At 49.3% G+C, this 23412-nt stretch overlaps 3 protein-coding genes across 4 annotated transcripts in view; 1 reads left to right on the forward strand and 2 right to left on the reverse strand.

Annotated features, from left to right (window-relative positions):
- The window catches only part of pdlim7 (PDZ and LIM domain 7), a 34658-nt gene extending 20370 nt beyond the window's left edge, over nucleotides 1–14288 (reverse strand). Inside the window, exons 1-4 of the mRNA XM_056438669.1 lie at nucleotides 13418–14288; nucleotides 11652–11750; nucleotides 3770–3921; nucleotides 581–608 (exon numbers count right to left, since the gene is read on the reverse strand). Coding sequence (XP_056294644.1) covers nucleotides 581–608; nucleotides 3770–3921; nucleotides 11652–11750; nucleotides 13418–13438 — 300 coding nt within the window. The 5' untranslated portion in view covers nucleotides 13439–14288. The remainder of the gene's footprint in view (nucleotides 1–580; nucleotides 609–3769; nucleotides 3922–11651; nucleotides 11751–13417) is intronic.
- Nucleotides 14289–14409: 121 nt separating this feature from the next.
- Nucleotides 14410–20689, forward strand: cltb (clathrin, light chain B). Of its 2 annotated transcripts, XM_056438670.1 has the most exons (6): nucleotides 14410–14845; nucleotides 15708–15754; nucleotides 16220–16337; nucleotides 18055–18166; nucleotides 19439–19492; nucleotides 19740–20689. In XM_056438670.1, exons 1-6 carry the CDS (start codon nucleotides 14650–14652, stop codon nucleotides 19912–19914), a joined length of 702 nt encoding a protein of 233 aa, XP_056294645.1. In that variant the 5' UTR covers nucleotides 14410–14649; the 3' UTR covers nucleotides 19915–20689. The 2 variants fall into 2 exon arrangements, with proteins under 2 accessions (XP_056294645.1, XP_056294646.1); XM_056438671.1 differs by lacking the exon at nucleotides 19439–19492.
- A 501-nt stretch (nucleotides 20690–21190) lies between these two features.
- Nucleotides 21191–22809, reverse strand: higd2a (HIG1 hypoxia inducible domain family, member 2A). The gene is made up of 2 exons (XM_056438673.1): nucleotides 22611–22809; nucleotides 21191–21688 (listed from the first exon to the last, which is right to left on the reverse strand). Exons 1-2 carry the CDS (start codon nucleotides 22792–22794, stop codon nucleotides 21522–21524), a joined length of 351 nt encoding a protein of 116 aa, XP_056294648.1. The 5' UTR covers nucleotides 22795–22809; the 3' UTR covers nucleotides 21191–21521.
- Nucleotides 22810–23412: the final 603 nt, after the last annotated feature.

Raw genomic sequence — 23412 nt, forward strand, 5'->3', positions numbered from 1 at the left:
GAGGCTCGGTGCAGCCCGCGGCTCCGGCTCGAGGCTCGGTGCAGCCCGCGGGCCGGAGCCGCGGCTCCTGCAGCCTTCCCTCGGTGCAGAAGAAGAGCTGAAGGAGTGTGAACAGACGTCCGATGGTGTTGGCAGCGGGCCAAAGTCACCTCGTGGTGAGGAGAGGAGACGCTCAGCGAGACGCTGTCAGACTTAATGGACACGTCTCACTGATGAGATTCCTCACTCAGCTTTATGCACAAGAAGATTGATTTACAGGGAACCTTTGTGAAGAGCATTTAGGTTCACCAGACACACACACACACACAGGTCTGAGAGTGAAACTATGTGCCTCCTGACTGACTGGATTGTGCAGCGCGTCCCAGACCAAAGGAACTCAAAGAGTAATATTCCCATCACTCCATTCAGCAGACGGTAGCGTAGCGCCTCTCTGATGCTACGCTAACGCGGGTGAATTTAAACTCAAAGTGACACGACGTGCTCTTGAAGCCGGAGGTGATTGTGATTAAAGGAGCTTCTTCTCATTCCATCAACGTCATGCAGTCAAAGCACCAGGAGTTCACACGGAGGAGACGCTCACCTTCTGCTCGCCGCCCGCTTTGAACGCTCTGCGAAGAGAAGAGGAAATACTTCATTTAACACACACACGCACACGCACACGCACACGCACGCACGCACACGCACACGCACGAGACCGCCTCCTGAGTGAGTAAATGATGCTGCGGCCCTCAGGGAAGCCACTCAGTGGCGCTCAGTGTGATGAAGTGATCACACACCAGAGGATTTGGAGTTATTCTAAATGTGTTTTCATAATTCATTCAGGTTTTGGCATTTGGCCCAAAATCATCACAACATCAACATGAGTGAGATAATGTTATCATCACGCCAGAGAGTTCTGAACGTTAGACAGTGTGGCAACTATATACATTAATATATATAAATATAAATATATAAATGAAATATATATTAGGGCTGTGAAACGATTACAATTTTTAATCAGGTTAATCACAGGTTTCTGTGGATTAATCATGGGGGGGGGGGGGGTGCAAGTGACTTTTTTTCGTCCCGATGTGCACGCGCACGCCGGCATCCGAGCTCTGCGGCTCGCGAGACGGAGATCGGAGTCGTGTTAGCGACACTAGAGACAGAATGACACGCTGCTGGAGAGACGACCAACAACAGACGGACTGGAAGCTCATTCTGCGCATGCGTTAAATGCGTTAAAAAACAACAACTAGTTAATCCTGTAATTTAATTAACTGAGTTAACGCGTTATTTTTCACAGCACTAATATATATATATATATTATATATTTATATATATGATGCTTCTCTCTGCAGAGAGCATGACATCACTTTTCTTCATCCCCTCTCCAGAAAAGACCAACAACTACATTCTCAACCCTTTCCACCCTCTTCCTCCTCTTCTCTCCTTTTAACTCCTTTTAAGGCGTTTGGGGTTTCGTGTGATGTCTTCCTGCAGGAACACAACCCACCAGCCCATCAGCGAATCCTCTTGGCCGTGTGAACCAGAACCAGAACCAGAACCTCCAGACCAGATACAGATCTCGGTATCTTTGGCCTTCATCAGAACCTGACGCAATATCTCTGCAGCTTTGAGCCTTTTTCTTTTTGTTAGTTATCCAGAATTAAAATAAGCCAAGATAAATAAAGAAATAGATTTTCTGGCAGGAACTTCATCTCCAAGAGTTTAAATCTAAAGACTTTCTCTATGAATGAGGCATGACATGATGCTCTCTGGACCCTCTGGACATCTGCTCCTCACTGCAGAACCCTGATCCTATTGTTAACACATTTTAAAAAGGACAGAATACTGCCCCCTGCTGGCGGAGGGCTTCATGGAGCTGCTCCACCTACTAGCTGAGGCTTCATGGAGCTGCTCCGCCTACTAACTGAGGCTTCATGGAGCTGCTCCACCTAATAACTGAGGCTTCATGGAGCTGCTCCACCTACTAACTGAGGCTTCATGGAGCTGCTCCACCTACTAGCTGAGGCTTCATGGAGCTGCTTCACCAACTAGCTGAGGCTTCATGGAGCTGCTTCACCAACTAGCTGAGGCTTCATGGAGCTGCTCCACCTACTAACTGAGGCTTCATGGAGCTGCTCCACCTACTAGCTGAGGCTTCATGGAGCTGCTCCGCCTACTAGCTGAGGCTTCATGGAGCTGCTCCACCTACTAGCTGAGGCTTCATGGAGCTGCTTCACCAACTAGCTGAGGCTTCATGGAGCTGCTTCACCAACTAACTGAGGCTTCATGGAGCTGCTCCACCTAATAACTGAGGCTTCATGGAGCTGCTCCACCTACTAACTGAGGCTTCATGGAGCTGCTCCACCTACTAACTGAGGCTTCATGGAGCTGCTTCACCTACTAGCTGAGGCTTCATGGAGCTGCTCCACCTACTAGCTGAGGCTTCATGGAGCTGCTCCACCTACTAACTGAGGCTTCATGGAGCTGCTCCACCTACTAACTGAGGCTTCATGGAGCTGCTTCACCTACTAACTGAGGCTTCATGGAGCTGCTCCACCTACTAGCTGAGGCTTCATGGAGCTGCTCCACCTACTAGCTGAGGCCTTCATGGAGCTGCTCCACCTACTAGCTGAGGCTTCATGGAGCTGCTCCACCTACTAGCTGAGGCTTCATGGAGCTGCTCCACCTACTAACTGAGGCTTCATGGAGCTGCTCCACCTACTAGCTGAGGCTTCATGGAGCTGCTCCACCTACTAGCTGAGGCTTCATGGAGCTGCTCCACCTACTAGCTGAGGCTTCATGGAGCTGCTCCACCTACTAGCTGAGGCTTCATGGAGCTGCTTCACCAACTAGCTGAGGCTTCATGGAGCTGCTCCACCTACTAGCTGAGGCTTCATGGAGCTGCTCCACCTACTAACTGAGGCTTCATGGAGCTGCTTCACCTACTAGCTGAGGCTTCATGGAGCTGCTCCACCTACTAGCTGAGGCTTCATGGAGCTGCTCCACCTACTAGCTGAGGCCTTCATGGAGCTGCTCCACCTACTAGCTGAGGCCTTCATGGAGCTGCTCCACCTACTAGCTGAGGCTTCATGGAGCTGCTCCACCTACTAGCTGAGGCCTTCATGGAGCTGCTCCACCTACTAGCTGAGGCTTCATGGAGCTGCTCCACCTACTAACTGAGGCTTCATGGCGCTGCTCCACCTACTAACTGAGGCTTCATGGAGCTGCTCCACCTACTAGCTGAGGCTTCATGGAGCTGCTCCACCTACTAGCTGAGGCTTCATGGAGCTGCTCCACCTACTAACTGAGGCTTCATGGAGCTGCTCCACCTACTAACTGAGGCTTCATGGAGCTGCTTCACCTACTAGCTGAGGCTTCATGGAGCTGCTCCACCTACTAACTGAGGCTTCATGGAGCTGCTCCACCTACTAGCTGAGGCTTCATGGAGCTGCTTCACCTACTAGCTGAGGCTTCATGGAGCTGCTCCACCTACTAACTGAGGCTTCATGGCGCTGCTCCACCTACTAACTGAGGCTTCATGGAGCTGCTCCACCTACTAGCTGAGGCTTCATGGAGCTGCTCCACCTACTAGCTGAGGCTTCATGGAGCTGCTCCACCTACTAACTGAGGCTTCATGGCGCTGCTCCACCTACTAGCTGAGGCTTCATGGAGCTGCTCCACCTACTAGCTGAGGCTTCATGGAGCTGCTCCACCTACTAACTGAGGCTTCATGGAGCTGCTCCACCTACTTGCTGAGGCTTCATGGAGCTGTTCCACCTACTTGCTGAGGGCGAGGGTGAGGCAGTCAGTTGCGGCTCTGATCTTGTTCTGCGCCTCCACGTGGGTCATGTCTTCTGCGTTGGAGTCGCTGATGGACACCACCCAGTCTCCTACGCCCACGCCGGCCTGCGCCGCCTTACCGCCCGGAGTCAGCTGCAGGGAGAAGAACACAGGAACCAGGTCAGAGGTCAGCGTTATGCTGATGGACACATCCCCATAAAGCCCAGACTCCACACGCTTCACACCAGGCTTTTTAAATCCTGTGCTTCAGATTATATGTGAGGTGAATATTTCAATGCACACCTGTGTAGACGTCAGGAACATGGACCGATAGAGTCCACACGCAAAGGTGAGCTGAAGAGGAGTCGTGTGTGTGTGTGCATGTGTGTGTAGAGTTACTGATGGACACGGACACCTGTGCCGCGGCTCCGGTTCAGGTGCAGCTGTCTCACTCGAGGAGGCAGCAGTTAAAGTTGCTGCGCTCAGACGGCAGGAGGGCGAGCGGAAACCCGAGAGGATGACGTGGGACTGTGGAAAACAGGTCCCTGAAGGCACCACACTGCACTCTACCTGAGAGGGGCGATGACATCATAGGGCGGCGATGCCACGACGAGCAGCGGACGTGAACCGCTCTGTGGAGCTCAGTGAAGGCAGGAGGACGACTGGAGGTTCTCTCCACCGAGGCGGCCTCGTGGCGGCAAAGCGCCCTGTCAGAGCGCTCTGGCAGGGCGCTCTGTCAGGGCGCTCTGGCAGGGCCCTCTGTCAGGGCGCTCTGGCAGGGCGCTCTGGCAGGGCGCTCTGGCAGGGCGCTCTGGCAGGGCCCTCTGGCAGGGCGCTCTGGCAGGGTGCTCTGTCAGGGTGCTCTGGCAGGGCCCTCTGGCAGGGCGCTCTGGCAGGGCGCTCTGGCAGGGCGCTCTGGCAGGGCGCTCTGTCAGGGCGCAGCGGGCTGTTTCGGTCCGCTCTCACATTTCAAAAGCACGAGCCAACGTTTCAAAATACCACGCTGTGTGTTCTCCTTGAGGAGCGTCCCTCCGAGCTGCTCTGCTCTTGTTTTTTGGTTGAACTGAAGTCGCTCTACAACAGAAGTACCAGCCGTGTAACTCTGCACCCGCTCACTTTTTATTCTTTCCGCGGCTATTTGGGGTGCGAGCGACAGTCTGTCCTTACATCACTCACACGGCACAGCTGATGCCGCGCCACAAATATCCCTCTGAGAAATGGAAAACCCAACCCGGGAGTATGCGGAGCCTCCGGACCGCCGGAGGAACACCAAGGCACCTTAGAGCACCGCCCACGACACGAAGACCACGACCCCACAGGGAACGACACATCGACAGTTATTAAGAATAAAACCGGCAAAACATCCAGGACCAGTTGCTCTGGATCCTATGAGAGGCTTCAGGAGAACATCACCACCTCACACAGACTCATGTGTATAAGCACTAAAGGAAGAATTTAAAGAGACATCACACCTCAATACATAAAGCTGAATGATTGAATCAATGACTAAGTTGTTCTCCACGGAGCGGGGGGGGGGGGGGTTCAGACCACCGAGACGGGTCAGAGAGTCTCTGCAGCGTGACCAATGGAGCGCTGCCCCCTGCTCCTCTTCATCTATATGTGGATGACCTTTCTGAAGAGTGCAAGGCGTATTCTGGTCTATTAACCGTCTGCTCTACGCCGGCGACTCGCTGCTCCTCGGAGAGCGGCTGAGAGCGGCTGAGAGCTCCTCGGAGAGCGGCTGAGAGCTCCCCGTAGAGCGGCTGAGAGCTCCCCGTAGAGCGGCTGAGAGCTCCCCGTAGAGCGGCTGAGAGCTCCTCGTAGAGCGGCTGAGAGCTCCCCGTAGAGCGGCTGAGAGCTCCTCGTTTCACTGTGAAGATAAACCAACGAGGGGAGAAGCTAGATGCTGCTTCATGTCTTCTGGGAGACCAGGTGGCGGTGCAGAGTCAGATATGTGGGTCGAGTCATCAGAAACCACCTCAGTGACAACGGGCAGACTTTATGACCACGCCATAAGTCTTCTGCCACAGAGGACAGCTCTGTGGACAGAAGACGTTAAAACCAGTGGCGGCTGGTGAATTTTTGGGGGGCAGTTTAAATAGCACTCAACAATGAGAAGAAAAGAGGTTTTGAGTAGAATATTGTAAAAAACAAAGCTTGATTTCAAGAACACAGCGTGCTCAACACTGTCCAATAACAACTATCAACACACTGTGACTTTGGGCATGAGAGGTTCAGAGCAGCTTTAAGGAACATTGGGTTGGGTTTCAGAGGTTTGCAAAATAAAAGAGTTTCACCCTCACATGAAAGAGGTTCAGAGCAGAATAGAGCCAGAGAGATCACATGTTACATTGGGGGACAGAGCAGACCCACTACTGTAAAGACAAGTAGCTCCTCTCTTTAAAGTTGGCAAACGTCTCAATAACTCTCTGGTTAAAGTCAATCATGTCTGTAACCAGCCTGTTTCATTATTCTTGAGGGAATGTGTCTGTTTTTCAGAACTTCTTCATTGTGTTTCGATGCCAGTTCGGTCTCCTACTGCTCTGCATGAAGCTAACTCGCTAACAGCTGTTAGCGAGTTAGCTCCATGCTCTTAGCTAGATAACTGCGGCAAGATTCGTGCTTTACACTTGTCTGAAGCTCTGTAGATCCCTCACCCCGTTGTAGTCCAGAGAGTTTCAGTCCCAGGACTTTGGAACAACAGACAGGGGGAACAAAAAACGAATTACTCATGGAGCATTCAGCTAACCAGCTCCGGTTAGCATATCGGCTAGAGGAGAACCTCCGGGTGTACGTCCTCCCGCGGTCAGCGATTTGCTGCTGAATTTTTAATTCCGGATGTTCGGGTCCCAACTCTTTCAGCCTCTTCTTATCAATATCTGACCGTCGATCGAAAGGTCTTTCGCGTAGAGATACCACAGAGTTTTCAGTCACCGACGCCATGCTAACAACGAGCTTCTGCTAGCTATGTTGCTCGCGTACCTGCGTGGAGGTGGAGCTCCCTGGCAGGGTTGCCAGGTCTGTGAGATAAAACCAGCCCAATATCAGAACTCAAAATATGCCCGTGCCAAACCATATACACTGCTTTTAAAGTCCAACAGCATTGCTATCATTGCCAAATGTATTGTAATATCTACAAAGTAACAACATATGTTTAGTTTGCCAGCATTAAAAGCAGTTATTTCACCTAGGTCCTAAAATGGCCTTGTGTAATTAGATACAGTATATTATCATAAATAAAATGTGTGTACGTGCTGATCTGGAGTCAGTTTGGTAGGATTTGGGTATGAATAAATTATTTCATTTAAAATATGGATTTTTATTTAAAGATATTCATGTAATTTGCATGCAAAATAGGTCTACCCGAACCAAGGACAAAAAATTCAACCCGCGCAACACTTCAAAAGTGGCCCGATTCCGCAGGAAAACCGCGGACCTGGCAACACTGCTCTATGGGCTGAGGGAACATACGGGTCTCTGATCTGCCCAATAATCCAATCGCGTGCGCACGTTTTGCGCCCAAGATTCAGTTTCATCCGCCAATGTGAAGCCGGTCATTGCCAAAACGACTGAAATGTTGTATCGATGCGTACACACACGTTAGACCAGCGCCTCGAAAAGGGAGGGCTTCTCTCCGTGATAATGGCGATATATTATATTTTTTCACATTAACTTAAGTGGTTGTTGACAGGCTGACGGTCTCCCACACACATTTAGCGCGTCAACACGGTATATTTACTATTTAAATGATTTGGCATATGTTTTTTGACAGGATTTTTTTTTTCTTCTTCTTCTTTTTTTTTCATCTCCAAATTTTAAGAGGGGTGGCGCACCATCGCCCCCTATGGACGAACCGCCACTGGTTAAAACTGCTCTGTGCAGAGCCGACTACACTTCCCCCACAGGCCACCGGGGAAGGGGGGGGGGGGCAGTCATCGGACATTAAACAGATTCAGTTCAAGAGTCAGAGTCCGGCTCACGAGCCAGTCAGATGTTTGAGACTCCATGTTGAGGAACTTTAAATGCAAATTTAAATGTCAACTAAATGACTCCAGAGCGACACAAGGTGTTCTTCTTGTTGGAACAAGGTTCTGTTATTTATATCTTCTGATTGTGTTTCACATGTTGTATATGTTGCTATAAGAACTCATGAGTCTGGAATAAAATCAGTTAGTCCTGAATTATTAATTCACCACTCTAACAAGGCCTCTCAGATAAAGGGGGCGTGTTCCAAGAGTTTACAGGTGGTAAAACAGATGGTCCAACAACACACACACACACACACACTCCAGCTGTGCTGCTGTAGAGGTGAATCGACATCATCCGCAATTTCCTCCAAACATTGTCTGTGAGCGTTGAGGAGCTCAGGAGCCCGTCGTGATGTTCATGGACCGGCAGAGGAAGGAGAACCTCCCGGAGGAGGTGGAGGAGATGAGGCGCTATGAGGAGCGCTGGCCTCCTAGAGCCTCTCCTTCTGAAACAGGAAGCTCCTCACACATGTGGAGGGAGAGATACGGTTTCGCTCTCAGAGGTCTGAGGGAGAGAGTCGGCTCATTGTTGTGGAGAAAAGACAAAGACACAGAATCCTGCTTCAACAGTTTGAGCCGCTGCATATTTAAAGGTCTCACACTAAATCTTTATGAAAGAAGAATATTAAATGACTCTCCCCTTAAATACTAATAACTTCCCCGACCCTGGCGGACATGTGTTCACCGGGCTGGAGGCGTGCGAGTGCAGCGATGACGTCATGAGAACAGAGAGCCTCAGATCGTCTTTCTTCATGGGATGTGGAGGGTCACGAGCACAGAGTTCAGAATATACAACGAACCAGGGATATGAAAACAACTCTGAGTTATTAATACGACGAGAGGGAAATTAGTTATGTACATATTGTTCCAGGTGATGAATGGGTTTGTTCAAGGAAAAGGTCAGACACTTGTTTCCTTCACGGCGACTGCTTCCCTCTGATCTCATGGGGTAATGTATTCCAGTGAGACGGCAGGAGTCCATCAGACGAGACGGATGAGACCCAGGAGACGAGAGGACCGTCTGGTGGAGACGAGGAGCATCCCAGGAATGCTGAGGAAGCAGAGCTCTCCTGGCTCCAGGACAAAGGAGGAAGGAAAAGAGGATTCAGGGAGCAAGGAAACCAGCTTGCTCTCACACGGCGACGCGTCACGGACCAATCAACACAAAGAAGATCACGATGTTCTTCACAGTCCAACAGAAACAGGCTGGTGACTCATCATGAAGTAATGGATGATGCAACACTCTGCCGCGATGAGGCCAGGCCAGTAGAATCAGACGTCAACAGCACCGACTGGCATCTGATCCTCAGACTCTGGAACACACGGATCCATCCGGACCCACGGCGCCTGTACCGAGCCTTCTGACCGCCAACGTCTTCATCGTGGTATCGCCTCTAAACGAAGGTCTGGTTGAGCTTCTCGTCTCATCGGCTCCAAAGACCTCCCATTAAACTATTGCAGGCCAAGTGAGCGTCTCCCTGGGGATATATATATATAAAAAATATATATGTATTTATATATAAATATCTATATATATATATATTTAGATATAAATATCTATTTATATATATAAAAAATATATATGTATTTAGATATAAATATCTATTTATATATATATATAAAATATATATATATGTATTTATATATAAATATCTATTTATATATATAAATATTAGGGCTGTCGGCGTTAACGCGTTAATCTATGCGATTAATTTGGCCGCGTTAACGCACTAAAATATTTTAGCGCAATTAACTCAACTTTGTTTACTTCCGGTGTGCGTTGAAGTTTTTACACTCCTCTGAGTGTCAAACCGCGGCAGTACGGTTTGACACCGTTTCCGTTTTTAAAACAATTATTTCTCCGCGAAAATAAGGATCATAAATGAGTTTAACTCGTGGATGAATCAGTCGGGTTTCCTCCTGCTCCTCCTTCCTCCCGTCTCCCCCTCTGATACACAGAGGAACGAAGGGGCGACGTGTCGGGGGACGCGGCGCGGAAAGAACTCGTCACACGAAACCTTCACCGTGATTGGTCAATCCGTTTGTCTGTCAACATTTCGGGAAAAAAACAACCAATGAACACTCAGTAAATCACAAAGGACCTCCCACCTCACAGGTAAGGCTCATTCGCAGCCTGTCAGTCAGAGAGCAGAGAACACGGCGCGAGGACAATGAGCCTCATTGAATAGAGCTGAGATTGTTCTGGAATGTTTGATGTAGAACACGTGGGGGTGTGTCATATGAAAACGCCTTTAAAAGGTGAATTAAAATGTTTTTGTAAAATGTATAAAATGCCCCCAGCCTCCAGAGGGTTAACGTGACATATGTGAATGTCAGTCAGTTACCAAGGCCACTGGTTCTGCTGTTCAGTGTTAAAGATGACAGGACCAATGTGTCTCAATATACTTATTTTTTCTTACTAATCTGGATGTTTCAATTTATCATCCACAATATTAAATACCTCACTGGCACTTTATAGGTAGGAGCCTCTTTGAAAACAAAGCTCTGTGAAGTTTTGTCTTTAAAAAGAAGAAAACTAACTTTTAATCGCGATTAATGAATTTCAAAATATGCGATTAATTAGTTAATTTTTTTTTATCGATTGACAGCTCTAATAAATATCTATTTATATATATAAATGTATTTATATAATTTAAATATATATATATATCCAGAGGAGGAACACTGCCCAACAGGGGCTGTACTCCTTATATATATATATATATTTTAAATGTATTTATTCATATATATATATAAATATAAATAGATATCTCTCTCTGAGGAGTACAGCCCCTCCTCTGGACCCTGTGGTTCACTGTCCAGTGTGCTATGATAAGCACCAGGAGAGCCAACAGAAGTCAACAGAGAGCCTGTCACATCTCCACGTACGGCAGCCTGGTGGACATCAGCTCCCGTTAAGGATCCAGACTGAGCTGGACCGGTTTGGGTTTTAAAGAGCGGGAGCCGTGATGTCACAGCGAGCTGCTCAGACTAACCTGACCATGAAAGACTCTGCACTGCAGAACATGGAGGAGCCATCTGAGGGCAGGACGCAGCATGCGTGACGAACGTGGGTCAGAACAACCGGCTTCCTGCACCGGCTGATTATCCAAATACCGGCTCACATCCACCCCACAGCACGCCAGTCTCCACGGTGATGACATCACACCGCTCAGCTGCCGGTCTCTCGTGAGAAGAAGAACCCGTAGTCGTGGATGCAAGGGGAACATTGGGTCTCAGAGAGCAGACATGTCCCGACATGGCTGGGGTAGCTCCGCCCCCCCACAGGGTGACGCCACCTCTACACACACCTCGACAGGTACGACACACACCCCCACACACACACACACACTCTCTTTCGGCCGTGCTGGTCCTCATGTGAGACCGTGTGTGATGTAACTCCTGATAAATAAAACATCTTGAATCTTGAATCTTGATCCTCTCCGACAGGAAGCTGCAACGTTGAACACCGCTGGTCAAAGAAACGTCTCTGCAGCCTCTTGTAAAGTCTCAGCGCCACAGCGCCAGGCTGCCAGATCTGTGAGCGCAGGCAGCCATGTTGGAATGATGTTGTGTGTGTGTGCATGTGTGTGTGTGTCTGTAAGTGTGTGTGTGTGTATCAGGCAAAGTAGGGCTGCGCTTATAAGGGCTGGAAAGTGGTTGCTGCTCTCTTCAAGTATTTAAATTCATCCGCTGACCGAACATGGAGACGCAGCCAGCAGCACGCCGTCGGCACGCCGGAAAGGAGTGAGCACACAGGAGAGACGCTCAGGTGGACTCATGGCGTGGAGGCCGAGACGACTCCACGCGATGCACGTGTGTTATGCATGTTGTACTTGTTGACATCAAGCTTACCCTGGACACGGTGAGCGGCATGCTGAAGTCCTTGCCCCCCTGCAGCCGGAAGCCCCAGGGCGCCGGGCCGCTGAGGGTCACCGAGTAGACGCTCATGGCCTGGGAGAGGAGACGAGAGGAGAGGAAACAGATTTAATCAAAAGAGCGTCATGTTGGCTCGTGCTCCAGCACATTCCTCACAGGAACATGTGTCGACATCATCGAGGAGAGAAAGTTACGTCTGTAAAGGTTTAAGACAAAAACGTATCGGATAAATAATCAATTTAACTCTCGCATAACAAGAATACACCAGATCTGAGACATATTGTTCATCAACATGTGGACCCTCAGGCGAGCGTCAGGTGAGGGTCCACATGGAGGACGGCGCATGTGAGACGTTCCCACAATGCAGAGGACAGAAACATCAAGCTGGACGGTCACAGCAGCGCTGAACTCTCAGAGAACAGACGTCTCTCTGTACGTGTGTGTACACACACACACACACACACACACACACACACACACACACACACACACACACACACACACACACACACACACACACACACACACACACACACACACACACACACACACACACACACACACACACACACACACACACACACACACACACACACACACACACACACAAAACCGTGTGAAGCGACTTTGCCCGCTGACTGAACTAGAACCAGCAAGTCACCAAAGAACTCGTTATTTTAGAAACCAAAGGCAACTTCACCGAGTCGCCCAGGAGTTACAGCTGACCTCTGACCTCTGGGCCTGACCCCCTCCCCCCTCCCCCTCCTCCAGGTGTCAGACCCACCTTGTCCTGGAGGTCTGTCCCTCAGCCCCGTCGCCCCCCCCCCCCCCCGCCCCCGCTGCTGTCTGCAGCCTTCGCCTCGCTCCTTAGAGGCTATATAAGGAATGTAAAACTACACCAAACTATTTCAGCCCAACACCCACATGAGTCACAGAGGGGGGGGGGGAGGGGGGACGTCCACTCGCCCGAGATTCTGGCAGAAGCCTCGACATTAAAGGCCAGAGACGTGTTTTTAGTGTTTGTTGACTTCAGCACGACGAGGCAGCGAGAGCAACGGGTCCAACATTCCTCCAGGAAGCACGAAGCAGACCAGCAATTATATTTAACATCTTAAAGTCCTTAAAGCAACAGAGACGCTGCTGTGGGGCTCCTCTGCTCCAGGATACGGGAACACACTTCACACGAGGAGCTTCCATCAGAGACCTTCATGGTTTACAGAAACACTTCAGACCTCCAGGGAGGAAGTTCAGAGCAGCAGCACCAGGAGACGGAGGTCCACAGCATCCATTATTCAGAGGTTCAGAACATCAGGAGAAACCAGAAGCATCCGGATTAAATACACAACTATATTAAGAGAGGAGACGTCAACATGCTGTCATGCATGGGGTCCCCAAGAGGGGGGTGGGGTCCCTGTGAACGTTGCTCAATATGCGCAATGGGGACTTTAAAAAGCGCCGGTTACCGGCTGGAGACGGTCGGTCGGGACCACGGTGCAGGGAGGACCCGGTCCCGTTCACACCGGGGTTAGGGGGGTTAGTGCAGGGAGGAACACGGAAACCGGCTCCAACAAAGACCGGTGGGCGGAGAGCGCGGAGCCGACGCACGAGCCTCGACCGGGAGTGACGGAGCCCGGTCGAGAACTTAAAGACGGGGAAGTTTGGAAAACAATAACTTCTCACACACACACGCGCGCGCGCACGGAGGAATGCGTTCCAATGCGCGGACACGTGAACGCGCTCACCTCTTGTGCCTCTCCGAACATCTCCAGTCGGTCTATCGGTGGTGAGGTAACGCTCTGCGGTCTCAGGTCTCTCGGTAAGCGGTAACGGGTTCCTTCCTCCAGGACGTCAGGAAGCCACCGTGGATCCGTCGGTGAGCAGCAGGATCTTCCCCTCACATTCTTTTAGTAGGACTGAAACGTCAGAAGTCACATGGGCCGCTGCGGGAGGAGGAGGAAGAGGAAGAGGAGGCCGAGCTTCACTGAGGAGTCCACGTCAATCACCAGAGGACTGTTTATGACACTTTAAAAAGAAAATACATCCTTTATAAAAAGGTGTAAGTTATAACTATGTTACTCTAAGGTATAACTGTTACTTTAAGTTATAACTATGTTACTCTAAGTTATAACTATTGTAGCGACCCTGTGAATATGTTACTCTAAGTTATAATTATGTTACTCTAAGTTATAATTACATAAATTATAACTGTTACGAGTTATGTTAGAAGGATTTGGTAAGAACTACTTTAAGGTTGCCAAGTTGCAAAACTAAATAAAATGGACGATGTTAATTTAAGTTATTCTACGTGAGTATATTTGTTTCTGATACTAAAAACTAACTAAATAACGTTTGACGTTTTAAAATAAATTTAAAGAAATGTGCACAATGTTATTGCTACCCTTATTTAGGTAATGGATTTTGTTTTGTTATTCTTAAAAATCGTTTCTAAATAGGTTGTATGTGTGGTATTTTAACAAGAACCTGACTTTAAAAATAAATAATGTAATGTGTTGTTTAAATCGTCTGCTTAGCTGCATTTTGTGTATAAATGTAACGCCTATTCTTATGAGTATAAGTAACGGCAACATTAAGGATGGGTTAAAAGCAGAGACCAAATTTCATGAATGTTTTATTAAAAAATTGCAATACGACCAATAAACACGTCATGTTGTTTCCACGTCACTCTGAGGCGTGGCGATGCCGCAGGTGGCCACCAGGTGGCGCCAGACCGCCGCCCCGGGGACCGGTCCCCTGCTCCATCAGCGGAGCGGCCATGAATCATCAGTGAGGGTCGAAGATAGATGGTTTATTACAGACTAGTTTGATTGCCCGGTTGCTTACAGTAGTTTGACGTTACCGTGTAATATCTGACATTAGAGAACACACATTTAGTCTTTCATCGACGTTTCTCTCGACGCGGTGACGCGGAACCCGAACAAGCTGCGCAGCTCAACTTGTCAACACTTTGTGAAAGATGGCGGACGCCGGCGCGCACCCGACCGAGGAGGACCCCGCCGCCGCGTTCCTGGCGCAGCAGGAGAGCGAGATCGCGGGGATCGAGAACGACGGAGACGGGTTCGGGTCGCTGGAAGAAGCGGACGACGGAGAGCAGACGTCCGCTCCGGAGCCGGAACCGGAGCTCAAGCCGGAGCCGACACCGGCCAGCTACGGCAAGTTTAGTGTCATCTTCGGCTGGCAGACGAGCTAACGAGCTAGCTCCCGATTCCGTGGTCCGGACCGGGCCGGTACCGGAGTTAGCTCGCGTTAGAGCCGTTAGCAGAACAATGGCGTCACGGGTTGAGACGGTGGGCTCCTGGACGTTAGCCGCTCAGAGCTAACTGACCGACTCCGTAGGTTACGTTAGTGAACGTAGATTCAGCAGCGCGTCCAGCCGACGTCAAAACTGACGTACGTGAACGTAGATTGAGACCAAGCACGTTCAGTCACGTTATAAACGTTATATATTACGGTAGCTATTAAACTGAGCTAATGCTGGGCTAACAGGACACATGCTAGCTCGCGGGTCATACCGGAAAAACCGGTTACGTTAGTTAACTGACGGAGCTGCGGACGAACAGGTGCAGCCGCATTGCTGAGGCGTAATGTCACCTGCACAGGAGAGATCACAGCTAGACCAGGAGAAAGCTCCTCTCAGCTCCTCTCAGCTCCCCTCAGCTCCTCCAGGAGAAAGCTCCTCTCAGCTCCTCTCAGCTCCTCCAGGAAAAAGCTCCTCTCAGCTCCTCCAGGAGAAAGCTCCTCTCAGCTCCTCTCAGCTCCTCCAGGAGAAAGCTCCTCTCAGCTCCCCTCAGCTCCTCTCAGCTCCTCCAGGAGAAAGCTCCTCTCAGCTCCTCTCAGCTCCTCCAGGAGAAAGCTCCTCTCAGCTCCCCTCAGCTCCTCCAGGAGAAAGCTCCTCTCAGCTCCTCTCAGCTCCTCCAGGAGAAAGCTCCTCTCAGCTCCCCTCAGCTCCTCCAGGAGAAAGCTCCTCTCAGCTCCTCACTAACAGACTTCTCTGTTTTGCTTCAACAATGTCAGACGCTTTGGAAGATGAGCCCTCCACCGAGAACGAGGACTTGTACCAGGTGAGCTCCACATGCACCTGCAGCCTGCTCTATCTTCAATTATGTGCAACGTGTATACCTTTTGTGTGTTTAGTTTCTACGTGTTCTACTTCCTGCCCAAGTTATACAAACATGTAAATAAACTATTTAAATCCAACACATTGGTCTTAGTAATAAAGCTCATCACAACAAGAGTGTTGTTACAGTACCAGAGGAGAGGCTTCTGGACCAGAGTCGTTTCCTGAGAGATTCTCCTTCCCTTTGCAGGTGTTCCAACTTAACGTAATTAGCAGCCTGCTGGTGGTGCATTATGGGAGTTGCAGTCTTTTAGCCAGTGTGTTTTTTAAGCTTGATTACTTCACCTTTTTGTTTTTATCCTGGCATTCCTTCACGGTTTGAAGTACTTTACATAGAACTACTTTACGTATGATCACGTTGTATATTGTTTTAATTCTAATGGAGTAAATGATTCACGTCCTCCTCAAGGAGGCCAACGGCCCGACGGACGGCTACGCCGCCATCGCCCAGGTGGACGTCCAGAGACAAGAGCCGGAGAGCTTACGCAGGTGGAGGGAGGAGCAGAAGACACGCCTCGAAGCTTTAGGTGAGGGAGACATGAGTCACTGGGACATGTAGTCCTCTACGTCCCCACTGGAGGACTACATGTAGTCCTCTACATCCCCACTGGAGGACTACATGTAGTCCTCTACATCCCCACTGGAGGACTACATGTAGTCCTCTACATCCCCACTGGAGGACTACATGTAGTCCTCTAGGTCCCCACTAGAGGACTACATGTAGTCCTCTACATCCCCACTGGAGGACTACATGTAGTCCTCTAGGTCCCCACTAGAGGACTACATGTAGTCCTCTACATCCCCACTGGAGGACTACATGTCCTCTAGGTCCCCACTAGAGGACTCTGACGTGTCCTCTAGGTCCCCACTGGAGGACTCTGACGTGTCCTCTAGGTCCCCACTAGAGGACTCTGACATGTAGTCCTCTAGGTCCCCACTGGAGGACTCTGATGTGTCGTCCTCTAGGTCCCCACTAGAGGACTCTGATGTGTCCTCTAGGTCCCCACTAGAGGACTCTGACATGTAGTCCTCTAGGTCCCCACTAAAGGACTCTGATGTGTCCTCTAGGTCCCCACTAGAGGACTCTGACATGTAGTCCTCTAGGTCCCCACTGGAGGACTCTGACGTGTCCTCTAGGTCCCCACTAGAGGACTCTGACGTGTCCTCTAGGTCCCCACTAGAGGACTCTGATGTGTAGTCCTCTAGGTCCCCACTAGAGGACTCTGACATGTCCTCTAGGTCCCCACTAGAGGACTCTGATGTGTAGTCCTCTAGGTCCCCACTAGAGGACTCTGACATGTCCTCTAGGTCCCCACTAAAGGACTCTGACATGTAGTCCTCTAGGTCCCCACTAGAGGACTCTGACATGTAGTCCTCTAGGTCCCCACTAGAGGACTCTGATGTGTCCTCTAGGTCCCCACTAGAGGACTCTGACGTGTCCTCTAGGTCCCCACTGGAGGACTCTGACGTGTCCTCTAGGTCCCCACTAGAGGACTCTGACATGTCCTCTAGGTCCCCACTAGAGGACTCTGACGTGTCCTCTAGGTCCCCACTGGAGGACTCTGACGTGTCCTCTAGGTCCCCACTAGAGGACTCTGACATGTAGTCCTCTAGGTCCCCACTAGAGGACTCTGATGTGTCCTCTAGGTCCCCACTAAAGGACTCTGACATGTAGTCCTCTAGGTCCCCACTGGAGGACTCTGACGTGTCCTCTAGGTCCCCACTAGAGGACTCTGACGTGTCCTCTAGGTCCCCACTAGAGGACTCTGACATGTAGTCCTCTAGGTCCCCACTAGAGGACTCTGATGTGTCCTCTAGGTCCCCACTAAAGGACTCTGACATGTAGTCCTCTAGGTCCCCACTGGAGGACTCTGACGTGTCCTCTAGGTCCCCACTGGAGGACTCTGACGTGTCCTCTAGGTCCCCACTAGAGGACTCTGATGTGTCCTCTAGGTCCCCACTAGAGGACTCTGATGTGTCCTCTAGGTCCCCACTAGAGGACTCTGACATGTAGTCCTCTAGGTCCCCACTGGAGGACTCTGACGTGTCCTCTAGGTCCCCACTAGAGGACTCTGACATGTAGTCCTCTAGGTCCCCACTAGAGGACTCTGATGTGTCCTCTAGGTCCCCACTAAAGGACTCTGACATGTAGTCCTCTAGGTCCCCACTGGAGGACTCTGATGTGTCGTCCTCTAGGTCCCCACTAGAGGACTCTGACGTGTCCTTCTGCTGCTCCCTCACCAGACTTGGCGTCCAAGGCGGCGGAGGCCGAGTGGAGAGAGAAGGCCAAGAAGGAGCTGGAGGACTGGCACGTCCACCAGAGCGACCAGATGGGGAAGAACAAGGTCAACAACAGGTCCGTCCCTTAAGCAGAATACGATGTCTATACAAGTATTGTAACCGTTTCTTTTCGTTATAATGGAGAGCATTGCTCATTTATTTATTGCTTATTTAAAGAAAGTCTTTGAACTAATCCATGTTTTAGTCTGACTCAGTGGGTGTTGTTCCTCTACAGCAGGGGTGCTCACACTTTTTCAGCATGCGAGCTACTTATGATGTGACCAAGTCAAGGCGATCGACCGACGGGGGGGGGGGGGGGGTGGTGCTAGTGCTAGTGAGTGTGCTCACCTGCCGCGCGCGAGCCGAGCAGAGTTGTTGACGGGGGGGTGCTAGTGCTAGTGAGTGTGCTCACCTGCCGCGCGCGAGCCGAGCAGAGTTGTTGACGGGGGGTGCTAGTGAGTGTGCTCACCTGCCGCGCGCGAGCCGAGCAGAGTTGTTGACTTTTTTTTTGCTCCGTCCCGATGCGCGCAAACCGGTGTCGGAGCTCTGCGGCGCACGAGACGGCGGGCAGAGGACTGTTAACGCGACACGTAGAGACAGAAATGACGTGCTGCTGCTGTAATGTGGCGCTATAGAGAAAGTGACAGGGGGGCGGGCCAATGTTTGTTTATGTCATGCGATCTACCATACAACGCCGCGATCGACGTATTGAGCACCCCTGCTCTACAGGAACATGTCCTCCTCTCATGACTCACCAGCTGTTCTCTTGCCCAACGACACGCCGTGTTGCTCTGTGTTAACCAGTCTGTCCCCAAGGGACCCGTCTGAGACATCAGGGTGTCCAGTTAGAATGCCTGAAACACTAAGCAGGAAGCTAGAAGGAATGTCACAGTTTTCATCCATATTATTTATATATATAAAAATATGTATATATATTATTTATGTATACTATATGGATGAAAACTGTGACATTTGCTATAGTATATATATATAATAATTATAATATATATTATATATATATACAGTATACATATATTATATATATATAATTATTATTATTTATATATATACTATATATTGTATATATATGATATTTATATAAATATATTTTCTATTATATATATATATTTTAGCCGAGCACTAACTCAGTCTGTAATTCTTTTATTTTCCCTCCAGTTGATCTCATATTTGAACATGAATGCAGAAACATGGTGTTCAGTGTTTAAAGCTGTGTCTCCACCTTCGTGGAGCTGTTGCTGCTCCACCCTTCTCGTGCCCTAACTGTTCTCTGCTTGTGGTTTTGACTGAACTTCTCTCCTTCTCTTTCCTGCGTCCTTGGCTGCACTAGGATTGCTGACAAGGCGTTCTACAAGCAGCCTAACGCTGACGTCGTAGGCTTTGTGTAGGTGTAGAGTCCTTGTGCTTCGTAATGTCGCCGGCCCCCCAGAGCGAGACGACCGACGCATGCCCCGCCTCCACCCCCTGCTGGCCCAGTGCCGTGCTCCCTGTGTAGATCTGACTGCTCCTCATAGGTTTTAATAAACGACCGGTGTAAAGACCCGCATGCCGTTGTTGAGCATGTTGCCGTTCCTGCGATGCGACTTTGCCGTCTCTGACATCACAGCTCCTTCATCTCTCTCCTGCCGCAGAGCGTCGGAGGAGGACTCCCTGGCCGAGGACGGCGGCGCCGACGGCCCGGGGTCCGAGTGGGGCCGGGTCGCCCACCTCTGTGACTTCAACCCCAAAACCAGCAGGCAGGCGAAGGACGTCTCTCGGATGCGCTCCGTCCTCATTTCTCTGAAGCAGGCGCCTCTCGTCCGCTAGAGAACGGTGTGGAGGCGTTGAGCTCGACCTCACGGCGGTTTCTCTGTCCCGGTGTGTTTATAATCTTTTGAAAACTTCCCGCCTTTCTTGATGCCTAATATATTGAATCTCCTTGCTCCCTCTCCTGTGAGGAGTGAAGGACTGCTGCTGTTCCTTTGGCTGCTCAGTTTGATCACAGCTATATTTAAGAGAATACCGTTCCTTTTTAAATTAAACGTTCTCCTTCCCGGTTATCTTACACATTGTCATTAGGTCAGTTTAGTGCATGCCTAAGCTAATAATATTTTTGGATGCACATTTTATAGTTTTTATGAATTAGCATTTTATTTGATGTCAAACCCGAAGCAGCCCTGACGGCTCATCAGATTGAAACCACTTCTGCCTCATCGACGTCGACCCATCAGCGTCTGTTCACATGTCATATAACACTCATATTAACATGGGAAGCATATTTGTTTTAAATGCATAAGCTTGTGGCCTTGTTGACTTCGCGCTTCCTCCAGTTTGAATATTCAGCTTCTTCAATTAGACAAAATAAAATAACTCAACCAAAGATCTAAATTTTGAGATTTAACGCGATTTGATATCCCATAATTTCTTTGAAGTTTTTATACCCAATATGCTTCGTTTAGTGTTCAAACAGTAATCACCAGGTTGTACATTTCCACAGCAACGTCTGCACATCGTTTCACGTGTTGCCTGTTTGGACGTTATGAAGAAACGAGAAAGTTGAAAGGGAATTGGAAAATAAAAGACAGCGGCTATGATGACCTCATTCATTTGTCCTGTTGGTTTCCCTGAGAAGGTTGTTGCCCTCTAAGTTCTGTGTAGGATCCAGTGAGTAGATGTGAGGTTATACATGATGTGGTTATCTAGAGCAGGGAGGTCAAACTCATGTTCTCCGAGGGCCTCATCAGCATCACGGCCGCCTCTTAAAGGGCCGGAAACACTTCAAAAACTCCGAACATGTCGTTAAATAACTCTTTGCATTTGATTGTTTATTTGAGTGTAGAAATATTGTACATAAGAAAATGTCTCTAATATTACAACATTAATCCATTAATTTGAAACCTTCAAAATAAAAGCGCGGGCAATTCGGCGGGCGGGCCTTGTGTTTGACACCTGTACTCTGAGTGTTAAGCATCCGAGTGATAAACACGTGAACAGGAGTCACACTGCAGGACCACTCGGTCCTCCTGAGTAGTGAAGGTTGGCCGGTCTCCTTCCATTCAGATCGACTCATCCAGGACATTCATAAAAAAAAACTGAATCCAAGTGAAGCTTCATCTGAAATACACTCTGCACACCAGCTTCAGATTATGTTTATTTCATCAGCCAGACGATCATTGGATGGGGACATTTGAAACCCAACCCTCCAGAAGAGCAAGAAGCACATCATTAATGTTGAGTCATCATTTTACTCCGTCCTGTCTGCACAACACAAGTAGAGCTCTGGCGGTTCTCCTGATCCACGGGCCGAGCCCGGAGATAAAGATGTGATCAACGTGTCGTAGATAATAAGTAGTGTTGGCACGAGCCGAGGCACCTGAACAACGTAGGAGACATAACTCGGGACAGGTCATCAGTCCAGTGGGACCGGTCCCTCTTCATTGTTTGGCTTTCACAGCTGTGATGAAGACGCCGGCTATGATGGCAACGACCGTGAAGCCTTGAGCAAAGATCCGGCCCCTCATCATCAGCTGGGACTGCCGGGTTTTCCCCTGGTTGAAGGCACGCAGACCGAAAGCCAGAGCGCCCGCGGTCCCCAAGCAACCTGCAGAACGTCACAGAACGCGGACCGAGAGAAGGTCAAGGTGGATCCAAGGTCATGTACAGGAAGTACAAACACACGCGTGACAGCTGGAAGCTCGTCGTTTAGAGACAGGAAGGACAGCGGAGCATCAACAGAGGTCAAACGGTCATAGTCGTGTCTATCTGGCAATGCATGGTTGGTCGGTTCTGATATTACACATGCTGATTGTACAATTTAGTTTTGAAGAATATAAATGAAATAAAATTGGGAAAACACGTTATTCGTTCTGAATATATTTAGAAATATTGTCCCAAACGTCATATTACAAAATGTAAAATAATTACAACAAACAATCCGTTGTTGGTTCATTTCCCTGGACCGTGTAAACATTGGCTCAAGGGCAACGAGACTTCACGTTTCCAGATGAAAGTCAGCCCGGTGTTACGGTCGAAGACGCGACCGTGTTGTCATGGTTACACACACGTAGCTGCCTCGTGACGGTCGCATTGTTTAATTCTTACAGTTTGTATGATTAAGTATTCGAGGTGGTTAACACTTCCTTACATTAAACCAAGCGGCATCCACGAGGACAGCTATACGTGAAGTCTCCAGTTAACACGGCCGCGTGTTAAACCGTAACACCGGCTGCCTCCATCTCTCACAGTGACAAACACGCAGTAGATACTCCGTGTGACGCACTTCCGGTGTGAGCTGAAGCCGTTAGCTCGCGCGAGGCTGAGTTATAAACGTTCACCTCTACCCGACATGTGACTCGACTTCAGAATGAAGCAGCGTCTCGCGTCTCTACCGCCGCCGCGTCTCTGCCGCCGCCACCCCGCGCCGCCGCGTCTCTGCCGCCGCCGCCCCGCGCCGCCGCGTCTCTGCCGCCGCCACCCAGCGCCGCCGCCCAGCGCCGCCGCCGCCGCCCCGCGCCGCCGCTCACCTATCGGGACGAACGGGTTCTCCTTCGTCTTCCTCAGGAACTTCTCCTTGACGGTCTCGTCTCTGTCGGCCGGCAGCCGGCTGAAGCCGTCGATGTCCGGCGGCTGCGAGAAGTCGAACGGCGCGAAGGCGGCAGGCGACTTCGCGGCAGGCGTTAGCTCGGTGACCGCTGGTTCCCCCGCCATGTTTACCGGAAACGACCGGAGTGAGAGGGTGAACGGAGGAACTGCACTTCCGGTTAAACTTTCAACTAAAACGTCAAAATATACGGACACGTAAATGTCACACATAAATAAATGAAGAAATACGCGTGGACACGTAAATAGAGAAATAAATAAATGAAGAAATACAGAAATGTAGAGATATATTTATTTAATGATGTCCTGTTGATTTCTAACTTATATTTATTAATTCCTATATTTATTTATTTAAGCATTTATTTATTCCTCTATTTATTCATGCATTTATTTATTTATACTTAAGTAATTTTGAGTCCTCCATACATATCAGCATTGTGCAGCTATACTATTTAAGGAATTAAACAATTAACTAACCTTATATCATCTGATCACATGTATGATCACGAGACATTTGCAATAAGTAATGTTTATAGTTACTTATCCTAGGTTTACAGTTAATATTATTATTGTAGTTTTAGTGTATTCCATGTTATGTATATTTACCGTTTCAGAGCAATATGCTATTGTAAAACCATCATTTCCTAAATTAATAAATTATTTATATCCCTCTATCACAGATTGTGTTATTATTTTTCTAAAATGTGTCTCAACAAAGCCTCCATG

Source organism: Pseudoliparis swirei, chromosome 19 (assembly GCF_029220125.1).
Source record: "Pseudoliparis swirei isolate HS2019 ecotype Mariana Trench chromosome 19, NWPU_hadal_v1, whole genome shotgun sequence".
NCBI classification, from domain to species: domain Eukaryota; kingdom Metazoa; phylum Chordata; class Actinopteri; order Perciformes; family Liparidae; genus Pseudoliparis; species Pseudoliparis swirei.